Source organism: Cataglyphis hispanica, chromosome 2 (assembly GCF_021464435.1).
Source record: "Cataglyphis hispanica isolate Lineage 1 chromosome 2, ULB_Chis1_1.0, whole genome shotgun sequence".
Lineage (NCBI taxonomy): Eukaryota > Metazoa > Arthropoda > Insecta > Hymenoptera > Formicidae > Cataglyphis > Cataglyphis hispanica.
This window is the reverse complement of record NC_065955.1, coordinates 5,740,478-5,754,144: the sequence shown is the minus strand read 5'-3', so window position 1 is coordinate 5,754,144 and position 13,667 is coordinate 5,740,478. Positions and strand designations below refer to the sequence as shown.

Below are 13,667 nucleotides of genomic sequence, written 5' to 3'. Positions count from 1 at the left end.
AATTAAAGTCAAAAGTTGCGGGCTGTTTTAGCAGCTCGACTCAGGATAAAAAAAAGGAAAAAAAGAACCATAATAAAAAAATATAAATAAAATAAAAAATAAATAAATAAATGCAAAAAAATAAATAAAATAAATACAAAACCATCCCTTCTTTCAATTTGGAAAGACCAATTCACTTTTAAAACATTCAGTATATATAGAAAAATCATTATCTCTTCAATATATTGATTGTCTAAAGAATTCAAAAATCTTTTTTTTAACAAAAATTAAACTAGAGATATAACCATCAAAAAATTTTAATATCAAATATATTAATAGCTAATTGTAAGTATGTTTCATTAGAATTTTGTTAGTATAAAATTCTATTAAATATAAATGAAGTTTTCTATTCTCTTTGCTTAATTTCTGTTTATATCTTAAATCGAATTTATCAGAATACTTTAATTTCTTATAATTATCAAATAATGTCTCTTAATCAAATCTTGTTTTTATTTTTTGGCAAATAAAAAAGTATCAAAACATTGTATTAAAACATTAATTTACGACATATTTTATACAAATTTTCTGAAAGACTTGATATATTCAAAAAACTATAATATATTTCACTGAATAACTCAATTAGAATTCAAAATGAGTTGATTATGTAGATCGTCCGACACATAAAAAAATATGCGATAATTGCTAGACGAAGGCAATGAATGCTACTCAAATTGTGTAATTCGGCCATGGTGTCAACATTAATCAACGTTATCTCTTTCTCAATCTTCTTTCGCACCGGATCTATTTATTACATTACATTCGTATATTAATACACACTCACTGTTAGCAAAAGAACATCGTGCAAATCAGACTTAATGGCGCCAAGTACCCTTTAATCAGCGAACAAGCTTGTAAATTCGCCTCGAGGCGAATATTACATTACACCATCGAGTATATTTAGAGATCTATTGCATGTTGCACGACATGCGAGTAATATTATAACAATTGTCCATAACTATAGAGAGAGAATTATGTAGTTCACGATAGCTAATCGTATAAACAAATCCATTTGCAAGAAATAGAAAGAAAAAAAAAACAACGATACATTTATATAATTGTAACGATGTTCTGTCTTGTAATTCATTCTTTATCAAATGGCATAAAATTTATCAAAAATTTCCAATCAATTTATTTGATATTCCATCAAACGATGAAAGATACTTATTGGAAACGATATTCAATCAGATTAATGTAAATGTTGAATCTTATCTTTGTCTAAAATATTCATGCGCAATTGTTAAATAAAAACCGATCAGTAAATCAATATTTTCGTTCAATTTTCATTCAAAAGTCGATATAAAAATATAAAATACTATACAAAGATTATTTCTGAATAATATTCAAGAATATAATTTTTTTTTTCTAAAACAATTTACTGTACAAATTGCTCTTATTCTTTTTTATAACGAACATCTGTCACTGGCCCAATGTACTAGTTACTATTGCTACTCTATTCCATAAATATGCTGTACAATTTGTACGGTAAAATAACTTATATGTGTAAAAGTTGTACTACGAAAACGAATAATAAAAGCAAAAAATAATAATAAATAATAAACATTAAGAATAATAATTAAACTTGTGCGACCGTCAAAAATTAAGATTTAATAGATTAAATAATTGTTTAAAAATTATAAAACTATATCGCGATGTTTTCGCTATAGAAAATCAATTAGAAATGACAGATATTTTTAAAAATGATATATGTTGCAGATTTTGCCATATTTCTGAATGAGATTGATCATTAAAATATTGATTTTTTTTTTGTCAAACACGCCCTACTTAATTGCGTGGTTGTAATCGCCCCATTGCAAACAATGACTCATCGTACCGTCCCACACATTTGTAGATTCTTTTCTTCGAGATCTCGTTATAGAAATCGTATCTCAATTTTTTTCACTGTCAAGGGGAGACGAGCATGCGACGCATTAATCTGCGTCAACCGGTCCGGTCTTATACGATTGAAATCGCGACTACATACCCGTAGGGTAAACGAAACTAGGTCGTGTTGTATCTAAGATTACAAGGTAGAGCCGAATGACTTTGCAACGTATTTCGATGTTAATAATGTTTTCATTTGTAGTCATGCATGTCAGATACGCGGTATATTATAGTTATCGGTCTGTTCCTCACGCGTGAAGATATTCGCATATAATTTACGAGTAAATGCAAAAAAAAAATTACTGACGCACAATGAAAACCATAATGAAACTCGATGCAAGAAATCACATCGATATTCTTGGTGCATCGTACTCTTACGTCACGCATATCAATGACGTAAAAGCTAAGGAGAAATTCTCCCGTTCCCTCTCGATAACTCCTTTCGGAATAGTTAACAGTCAAACTATCAGATCGGCTCTCGGCGCACGAAACGCTGGAAATCTTTGACGGTCGCACGTTGAATATTCATGATTTAATCACTGACATATCGACAACTATATATGACTTCGTAAAAGAGAATTGCATAAATTAATTTCACATTACTGATAACGTGATAACAGTTCGATAAATTTTCTTTTAATCTTCTTGAAAAATAGATTTTTTTATCAGCCGTTCGCACGCGATAAAACAAGAAATCTCAAAGAAGGCATCCCAATATCAGTAGATGTTTATTTAAAAATAAATTGAATACTGCGCGTTTATACAGATATTTAAGAATAAATCGAATATCTAGGTAATATATTCGAGTAATGACATCATTAATCCAAATCATAATACCTATGATTGATTCCTATCATGCACATACCGATATCACGTTATTCATACACATGTCAACTAACATCATCAGTGCATTGACCTTAGCTATGCGATTGTCGTACGTACGTGCGTATATGTATTTGCTTCGGTTTGCCGGCTCATCCATGCAAAACGCGAGCGAGCACTGTATAAACGCTAATACGTTCGTGGAGAAGCTGAGAGACAAACAGTCTGGAATGCATTTGTGCCTCACTTGATAAACAACATCTATTCACGAATCGCTCTGATATCATTGATTCCCGATTAAACAAACAAATTTACGGTTTATTCGCCGGAATTCACCTTCCGATGAAATTATTTGTGTTCGATAACATTGATAAACACTGATAAATTTAGTTAAAATTTTCTGCGATAATACAAAGAGAAATTTGTTCTTACCAAAGAACAAATTATTATTATCAATTAATTTATGATTAAATTATTATTATTAATTTATTATTAATTTAAGCGTGTAAAAAATAAATTTCCAAAATGTAATCTTTAACAATATCAAAAATGGCATTATGTTTTACATTCACACGCGTTTGAAAACTATACTAATATTAAAAATGATTAGAAAACATTACATATAATAAAAATATATAAATAAGTTCTAAATATTTTTATATCTTAAAAATTGCATATAAAATAATATCCAATGTATGTAATGTATAAATCAATAATACAAATCAACAGATTATTGCATTGTATTATGCGATAATTTAAAATAATAATTATAACAAAAATTGATCGTCGTTGCAAACCAGTTTCTCTGGATATGTAAAGATTGCTTTACTCGACGGATATATGCATTTTAAGATTTCTTACTAGCATCCGTACTAGCTTCAATGATGATCGCGAGAAAAGCTAATAGTACATGCATATATTGCACTAAGGCACGCGATATGAAAATCTATTCCGCGATACATGTCACTTTTTACGTTCTCATCAAGAATCTCGGAATGACAGATAAGGTCTAATGAACCCGCAGCTAGTTTTATCTCCCGCGGCGTACTCCGCCAAGAAAAAAGAGCCTATCTGAACGATTGGCATTTAATATGTGCACAATTTTTCAGAGACGATAAGAAAATAAATTCGCAAAAGTATAGACGTTGTGAAAAAAGATCGGTAAAAAAAAGGGAACACTTTATGATGTGCTTTAAATATTTAATATTTTATAGATCAACATAGTTTTAAATATACCATGATAAATATAAATATAATATATACGTGACGCAAAAGATTGAAGTATTCAATTTATAACCCAATATAAAAAAGTGTTTAAGCACAAAATTAAATATTTCAAGATAGGACTTACTGAATTCTTTATTAAGTATCAATACATAACTAACATTATATATAATGTATGATAGCAACTGTATTTTTATTTCTCTTTCTCTTTCATTATATGTATGTAAATTATTTTTACATAAAAATTCTCTTTACATTTAGTAGAATCAAAATATGGTTGTTTAAATTGATAGTTTCGGTTTTATTGATAAACTCGAATAATACTAAAGCTCACAAAAGTAAAAATTACTTATCAAAATACACAAAAATAATAAAAATAAGCAAGATAATTTCATTATCTTAATTCTTAATAATAAAATAAATTGTCTCGAGAGTTCTTGCATTTACTTTAATATTTAAACGCCATGAAAATTAGCCAAAGCAAAGATTGCAATTTTATATATTTTTAATATCTTGCATGACTTTATCTGAACATATGTTATATACTGTAGGTGTAGAAATGGCAGTAGGGACAGCAACGATGCGTTAATGTTGCTCAAGTTCTTTATATTTATTAACTTTACAAAGCAAAATGCCAGGAAAGTTCAAAGGGCAGCTTGCAATTTTTACGTGCTATTGTTCTCGCTAAAGATACTTTCATATAGAAAGGAAGATGTTAAAATAATTGGTTTTGCTCATATCTCTATGTAAGATATATATACACACACACATTATGCGTGCGCGTGTGTGTGTGTGTGTGTGTGACAGTTAAGGAAAGTATTTCTTGGTCATCGATTTTGCATATTCTCAGAGCGCATCCGGGATTTTGTAATGAAAGTGATAAGGTAGGAAAGTTTAAATAAGTGATTCAACGTTTGCGATTTTAAGATGTCATTCATTACGTTATCTTTGAAGTGGAGGTGCAAGCAGAATTATAATGATTAACACACTGACTGAATGATTATGATTGACACACACACACAAATAATTTTGTTTAATATATTTTCTTAAAGCGCTATTTAATATCATTTCTTCATAAGAAAAAAATTTTGTTACAAAAAAAAATATAGAAAAATATGAAACTCTATGTAAGGGACAGAATAGAGGAGAAAAGGGTAACGCAATTAACTTATAATAAATAATAACGTAATAAATTAATGACGTGTGACTAAATATTATAGCGAAATTGTGTAATTAAATATGCATATTTCATTAAATCATAAATAAGAATATTCAAGATTAGAAAAATAGGTGTCAAAGATAAAATTTAAGACTTGGGAAACCATTTTGATAGTAAATAGATAATCTCGCAAAAATTTTGATAATAATTCATCGATTGTAGGATATTACAAGTATCCGTAAAAGGATTTCTGGATGTGACTCATTGAAAATCAGCCGCTCAACAAGACCGATATAAACGAATATCCAGATTTGCGTCTTCATACAAATTGAAGTGCCGATCACTCCGTACTCCACGTTACTACCTACAAGCTGTTCTTACGAACAGGTTTTCTTACTCTCGTGTCGATCCGCGCGCAGAGAATATATACGTGAATAAATTACTAGACGCAATAAGTTGATGTAAACGATGTACAACAGGATGTTCCAGAAAATTATATTTCTCATAACCACATAGATTTTTTCAAAACTTAAGAGAAAAATAATTCTGCAATAAAAATTTCTTTAAGATCAATTGTACTCATCAAACTTTTTACGTGATATATCAAAATTAAAATTTTATTAACCTATTAAAAAATTAAGAAAAAAAAAAAAAAATTCATCGACTTGCACTTTTAACATTCACTTAGAAATTATAATTTTGTTTTATGACAAGTACTTAAAAAATGTATCAAATGAAGAAGGTGTCAAATATCAAAACATTGTCAAAAGGATAAAAATTTCGTAGATTATTCTACTATTTCCTCTGAGTATCTATGCAAGATCTGAGCATTATTCTCTTAAAGATTTGAACTTTATTTAGATTTAACATAGTATTGAGTCTTATGGAAAATCGTGTATTGTAGTACTTATTGACAAATTTGATAAGGAAAAAACATTGCCAACAAAATAAAAATTGGCACATGTATTAAAAAACAAATTTAATCAATATTTGTGCAAAACTTGATTTAGATTTACTTAGTCATTTAAAAGTTATTTACTAAAAATAATAGAAAAAATTCTCTCTCTCTCTCTCTGCAAATTATTCGTCTTTTCTTTTGTTTCTTGCAGATTTCAGAGAATATTCAAATATTTTTATCGTAAATAAGAAAAAATATTAATTACAACTATTTTCTTTTACGAAGGCGTTAAAAATCATATTATTTCGTGATATTTTAATTCTTTTTAATCCATTTATTCATTTGATTTTGCAAACAGTATAAACGTAAGAAATATGTTTGTTTTTTTTTTTTTAATTTTGACAGTTTTGCTACTATTCTATCTCGATATGTAACAACAATTCAACTTAATTTCGTCAAAAATTATTTCATGATTTATGTCGAATAAATTCTTGTCGTAAGACTATTTTCACGAACCTCGGTCAAGAACAATCGACCAATGCATGTCGCAAGACGGAAACCAATTACCACGTTTCGAAGCACGATACAATCTCAAATTGTGTAAGATCGCTCTTTGTTTGCACTCCTTCGAAATGCTCGACTGAAATATAGTTCAGGGTTACGTACGAAAGTCTCGAAAAACTCGGTAATTCGGCAGATATATAAAGAATGACGTCTAAGGCAAATATACATATATATATCAGCAATTAATCAAAAATCAATAATTTCAATTTAACATCATTAATAATTAGATGTATATGTAATTTGTGAAAATAATCAGAACTCATTAAAATGTTATTAAAAATAAAAAATATAAAAAATTTGATAAAATCATTAAATTCATCAGCGCAAATTTTTTAATAATATTAATAGCCTTATATAATATAATCAGCATCAAAATTTTTAATTTTCAGAAATTGGGAAACCAATTTTTCGGCTCCAGATTGGTCTCTTCTCTAGAATATCATTTTCTGAAAATCATTGAAAGATAAACGTTAATAATTTTATATATTCCCTAATCTTTCTTAGTTATCTAAAATTCGTAAATAAAATTTGCATTTATAATAATTAGATTTCTTTTAGTTATCTCTTAAATATTAGAAAAAAATAAAACTCAAAGATACAAAAAATAAACTGCGATAATACGTCATTAATAAAAAGAAAAAGTCTTATCGCACAGTGTATTGTGCCTATCGCGACTATAAATTCATGATCCGTATATTATTATAGCATCTATAGTGAGGAGAAAGTACACAGTTAAAAATAGGGGATAACAAATAGACGAGAAATAATATACATCATTTTCTGTATTTACTTCTCACTTGCGTATAAAAAACTATCGGAATCTGCAAGACTGTAATGAGCGGCGTGTATGCGGCATTATCCACGTTAGCGAGAGAAAATACGTGTATATCCGGCTATTATCCTCACGAGTCTCGTGACTCTTTGTTAGTGAAATTTACGAACGACCAGGAATCCCGTTCAAGGTAGACCGCCTCGGTTCGCTTCGGGCAACCGAGAGAGCGGATCGTCAGAAGTTCTTACGAGCCTCAGCTTCTCTCCGCTCGCGATGTGATATTTAAGGTACAATCATGCATCTCTTAAAATGCGATGGTCGACAAAAGCGCTAACTCGCTTTTTAGCAACTCTATGTTAACAAGCCTGGAATTCGATACACACGTCGATTTGTAATTGCGAGATATATTGAAACCGCAAACATTATGTAATTGGAGATAACGCCTTAAAGACAACAAAGTATTGCGATCTCTATGACTATTAAATAGGCCTACAATTGTTCGTCCAATTGGTGGTACGCCAAGATGTGACACAGAAAATTAGAGCAGCATCAATTACGCATGAGATCGTAGCTTAATGATAAATACAAAATGTTCTTTTCTTTTTCTTTGTAACGAGTGATCGAAATTTTCTTCGTGGCATAAGCGACGAGGCGTGCAGAAAATTATGGCGACGGCGGACAAAGTTAGGGCAACGCGTCTACCTCGTGACGGACACTAATGAGTTTGCGGTCGGATTCTAAATTTATGGCAGGTCATACGGAACGTAAAAGGAAAGCGCATCGCCAGCCATGTTGTTGTTGTTGTTGTTGTTGTTGTTGTTACTATTGTCGAAACGAATTAGATAAAAACCTATTAATGCAGCTGTCCAAATTTATGCGAAAATTGAAAATGCGGAATTTATGCAAAACATGTGTGTGAATTATTTATTATACAGGGTGAGGAATTTAATTGACACGTCTAAATGTCATAAAAGTAAAACATTTTATTAAAAAAATGTTTTAGACAAAAGTTGTTGTTTGTTTTTGAGGAGGAAGAGAATAGCTATTATTTATTTTTAATTTTAATGAACGTTTGACATCATTTAAAAATCAATTTTATTTTTTTAAATGGAAACCCTTACTTTTTATTGCATATTCTTATAGCTCTTCTCGAAACTTTTTTAAAAAATTATAATAAAGTATTTTTATGCTAAATATTTTTCGACTGATTTTATCTTAATCTGACATATTTTGATATAAAACATATAAAATATACTTTTGTCTTGAAACTTTTTATAAAATGCTTTGTTTTTGTGATAGTTAGAAATATCAATTTAAATGCCGCACCCTGCATATGTATATAAAAAATTTATGAATAAATGTATATAATATATAATATATAAATTTATATTTATATATATGTATAATTAAATTTATAATCGAAGTATTTACTTATTGCATCGTGATATCGATTACTTTCTCTTCGCGACGCGGTCACTAAATCCTGAAAGTTTTACAAACAAATAAGTGGCATTAGATCCACCCACGCGATTCGAGTCATCGTATTGCAATTGTGAAATAAGCATCATCCGATTGCAGATCGCAATTATCGATAATTACACTATTGGTTATACACATCTACTAAGCTTCTGTCCCTTAAAGTGATGAGGGCTGAATTCAATTGCAATTATAAATTTAGATTAGCACCACGATATCAGTTTAATTACTTTGACACTATTTACGTTCTGTAATTGATACTTTGAACATGTTATTTGTCAAAGGTAATGATCCTAACGAAATACAGATGCTCTAATCAAGATATTAAGATTGTAAATAATTTCGATCAATAAAGTTGATATATGCAAATTGTTGATATACAAAAATATCTAAAAGCTAGCAATAAATTATTATATATTTCTTACGTTTATACTGTTTGAAAAATCAAATAAATAAATCTGGTTTATAAAAAGAATTAAAGGATCACAAAATAATATATTTTTTAACGTCTTCGTAAAAGAAAATAATTATAATTAATATTTTTCCTAATTTACGACAAAAATTTTTAATCGTGAATACTCCCTGAAATCAATTGCAAGAAATAAAAAAAAAAAATAAAAAAAAAATGATTTGCAAAGAAAGAGAGGGAGAGAGAGAGAGAGAGAGATAATATTTTTCTATATAATTTTTAATAAATAACTTTTAAACGAATAGGTAGATCTAAATCAAGTTCTGCACAAATATTTATTAGAATTTTCTTAATATGTGTGAAAATTTTTATTTCATTGGCTACATTTTTTTCTCCTTAAATTTGTCAATAAGTGCCACAATACGCGATTTTCCATAAGAATCAATACTACTAACGGTTTGGAAATTATTTTAAATTAAATAATTTCCAAACTATTAAGAGAATTGTGCTCAAGTTTTGCACAGATACTCAGAAAAAATAGTAGAACAATCTATGAAATTTTAATGCTTTTGTCGACATATGATACATACATCCTTAATAGGATATTTGTCTAATCTTTTATAATTGTAACTGATTATATAAATTATTCGTAAGTCATAATAAATAAAAAAAATTATTTAAGTTACTCCACGACATTTTATATACGTCAAACTTCGAATGTATCAAACATATTGAATATATATAAGTATATGTATCGCCAAATTATGACATTTTCAATTTCTACTTTAAACATACTTTGAAAATCAAAAATATGGTGCACAAAGAATTAATTAGGCAATATATATTTAAATTCTCATTACGAATTGTCTTAATAGATGTATTGTGTGTGCAAAGACAACATCTCTCCCTAGAGGAATAATAATCTCGCAAGACTTTATGCTGGCAGTCTGAACTTTAGCTGAGCTAAAAGGTCATGTATCGGATACATGCCCTGCTGAGAAATGTGCCTTCCGAACAATCTATCCAAAAATAGCAAGCAAGCATCGGTGCTGCCAGGAGTTCAAGACTGAATCGAGGGTATTATATTACGATGTTGATTGTCCAGAAATCGATTTTTCTATACGAGGATGAAATAAGCGAGAAAGTGCATAACAATTCGTGTTATATTGCCATAACCAACAACCCTTTATCTGAAATTGAAAGCAATCGGGAATTCGTGACATCGCAGAATAAATCACGACAAGTGAAAATGTCATTTTAATAGCGAATAAAATTGCGAATTAATAACAATATTTCTTATGACTTTAAGAACCATTTTCTTTAGTAAAAATATTAAGGAAAATCATTGTTTTGTAAATCTCTATAATCAAACTTTAAAAGCCAAATTTTTTCTTAAAATTTAAAAATTATTTGAAATTAATTAAAAAATATTTTATTTATCTTCATAACACTATGCACTAATACTATGTCAAGAAAAGTTTCATCTTTTTAATGATTAAAAAAGCTATTAAAAAATCTATATATATATACTTTCTATTTGTTTTAATCATTTAGACATATAAAAAAGTCGGAGTGATCTCTCTACCCTTCATCCGCAGCAATATCCGCGATTAAAATTCTCATAACGATCGCGACCCTTCGTTTGAGACGGGTATTTTAATATCCGGTTTGGACGAAAAGTTTTTTTTCCTCTTTCTTTCCAACTTCGATTACGTTTCCCGCATAACGTAACGTTACGATCCGCGCGCGAGGCGAGATGTTACGCAAACGCACGATAGAAAGTCAGACGATTAAGAGCGAAGGCTTCTCCGCGAAGGCTCGTAGCGGGAGAAGTGAATCGGTTCCGTGAAGATTTCCTGGCACGTACACTTTCGCACAAGTGCGACGCAGATTGGAGATGCATCACGCTGTCTGCATCCGAGAGACAGGAAATTCGCACGCACGGGCACGCATCGCTTTCCTCGGGCGAGATTTAAATCGAGTTAAGCGAATTATAACGACGACGTCTCGAACGAAGGAGGAAGCGAAGATGTGCTTCGACGAGGAAGAACTCGTTTCATCGTTGATTAAGTAATGCTACGCCACGTTTTCTCGCGTAATTTCCTGCTTAATAATCGACGCGGTTCCGGGAGCACGACGGATGGCGACAATCGCGCGAGTCTGAATTATATTTTCACGCGAATAAGTACCTTTCGCCCGGAAGAGATTGTTGATCGTAAACGCTATGAGGCCGCTTTGTAAAATATAGAAAGATGTTTATCATCTTCATTTTACGACTTCGTATATCCAGGTTTTATTTATGATATTATAAAGCATTAAATTATTAAATAAATTACTGAAACGAAAAGATTCTAGAAAATAATTAGCCATATTTTTAAGACTGCCATTCGCAAAAATGGAATAATAAGATGCAGGAGTATATAGGCAATACATAAATATTTGGTAAATCTTTAATATATAGGGGCGACCTCACGAAATTTTTTGAAACTTTAATATAATTTATTTTGAAATATTAACTTTAATTTTTTGAAATATTATTATACTTTTAACAAAATAAGTCATATATTGTATTATTTATCAATATATTTTTAAAAAAACTCAAATTATTATTTTTAATATTAAAACATTTTGTTGTAAATAAAAATATAATTTTTATTATATTTTTACTATCTACAATACAATATAATTATACTATTGTTTTAATATTGAAAATACTCTTACATCGTAAAATAATAATATAAAAATAACGAGTCGCATGAGCTCAAAGAAAACGATCTCCATTTAAAATCTCGAAGATATGCATAAAGTAAACTAATTTCAGATCAGGTATCCATTCGCATAGCGATAAGACCAGTGTTCATCGTTACAGTACACCTCCCCTAATACCTGTCTCCAAGAATATAAACAGAGTAAAACACGATACTGTGCTCGGCTAAACCAATAAAAGTGTTAGATGCATCTCGGATATCCAGTGATAAAACTCATCCCGTCGTACCTGCGAGAGATCGTCCTCGCGAAAAAAAAAAACACGAAAATATAGCATCGAAAAAAAAAAATTCAAACGATTCCATACATCTCCACGGAAACTGCGTAAGGAGAGTTTTATCAGATCGAGACGGTTATCCTTGAGAAGGCGACCGAACGCCGATCGTACTTTTAATAGCTGATAAAACGAGAGCAAATTATTCGTTAAGTAGAGAGGACTGCTACCAGTCTAGATAGCTATCGTTCTCTCCTTATCAGGACTTATTAGCCTGTGCTCGTGTTAAATTCCGCTTAATTTCGCGCTTTTCAAACCCGGTAGCCGGAGTTACTACGCGGTGACAAGCGAGGAGACCGGCTGCGAAAACATTCCATGCGCAAGATGAGAGCACGAAATCTCCGTGGATCTCGTCACACACACTTAACGGTCTTGTGTGTAACTCGATCTTATCATCATTGAAACTGGGTACGTATTCGCTTATATAGGGTGTCTTGAATTCGCTGAGATATCGTAAGGCTAGAGCGAGTTTGCTTAACATTGATAATACGATATGTGTTGCGGTAATAATATATAATTTAAATATTTAAAACCTAATTTGCGCATTTTAATAAAAACAAAAAACAATATTTTTAAATATCTCTCATTTATTGTATTATTTTCATAATATGCACGATTGGAAAATTTGTTTTCTTGTTAAAAAATATGCTGAGTAAAATTTTTATATTAAATATTTAACACGTTCATGTGTTAGTTTAACATATTATCGTTGTGTTAATTGAATTCAAATGTTAAATTGTTATTAAAACAATTGAAAAAAGTGTGAAAATAACGCAATGTACGCATATTTTTAATTTTACACAATAGATATATTCCATATTATTAATGAAAGAATTTATCTGTTAAAATTTACAAAAAAAAATTGATTTTATTTTACAATAGGGGTGAGAGTGATTACACGCCGTCAATAACATCATTTTCTCGAATTAATTTTATCATTAAAAATACGTTGATTTTACACCAAATTTCTTTCAAGTCACTACAAAGTTTGCATTTATTTTTGTATTGAAATTATAGTGTAGTGTTAGTATCACTATTTAATATATCGATATTATGTTAAATTAACACAAAGATTTGTGTAGACTGTTTGGGACATGCAATTTATATCAAATTTGAGCCAAATTTTTCAATTGTGTATATATATTTTTATGCGTAAGAAATGACTTTATATTATTTTGTTTAATCAAAATATCTATCATGTCTTCTCTAAAGTGGAAAAAAGTATATTCTTGTATAAAAAATTTTAATAATTATTATTAATGAAATTACCTTTTACAACTTCTCGTAGTATCATCATCGTCAGCTGGTGCTCCTGCTCCCGAATCCTAAAAAAATATAATATCTATATACAATACAATTCTTATATTATAAATATATAAGAGA

The 13,667-nt window shown here is 29.6% G+C and overlaps 1 protein-coding gene across 2 annotated transcripts in view; it reads right to left on the bottom strand.

Annotated features, from left to right (window-relative positions):
* The window catches only part of LOC126858946 (protein phosphatase Slingshot), a 121,905-nt gene that overhangs the window by 98,700 nt on the left and 9,538 nt on the right, over positions 1 to 13,667 (bottom strand). For both annotated transcript variants that reach the window (XM_050609695.1, XM_050609694.1), the window contains exon 2: positions 13,554 to 13,609. In XM_050609695.1, coding sequence (XP_050465652.1) covers positions 13,554 to 13,609 — 56 coding nt within the window. The remainder of the gene's footprint in view (positions 1 to 13,553; positions 13,610 to 13,667) is intronic.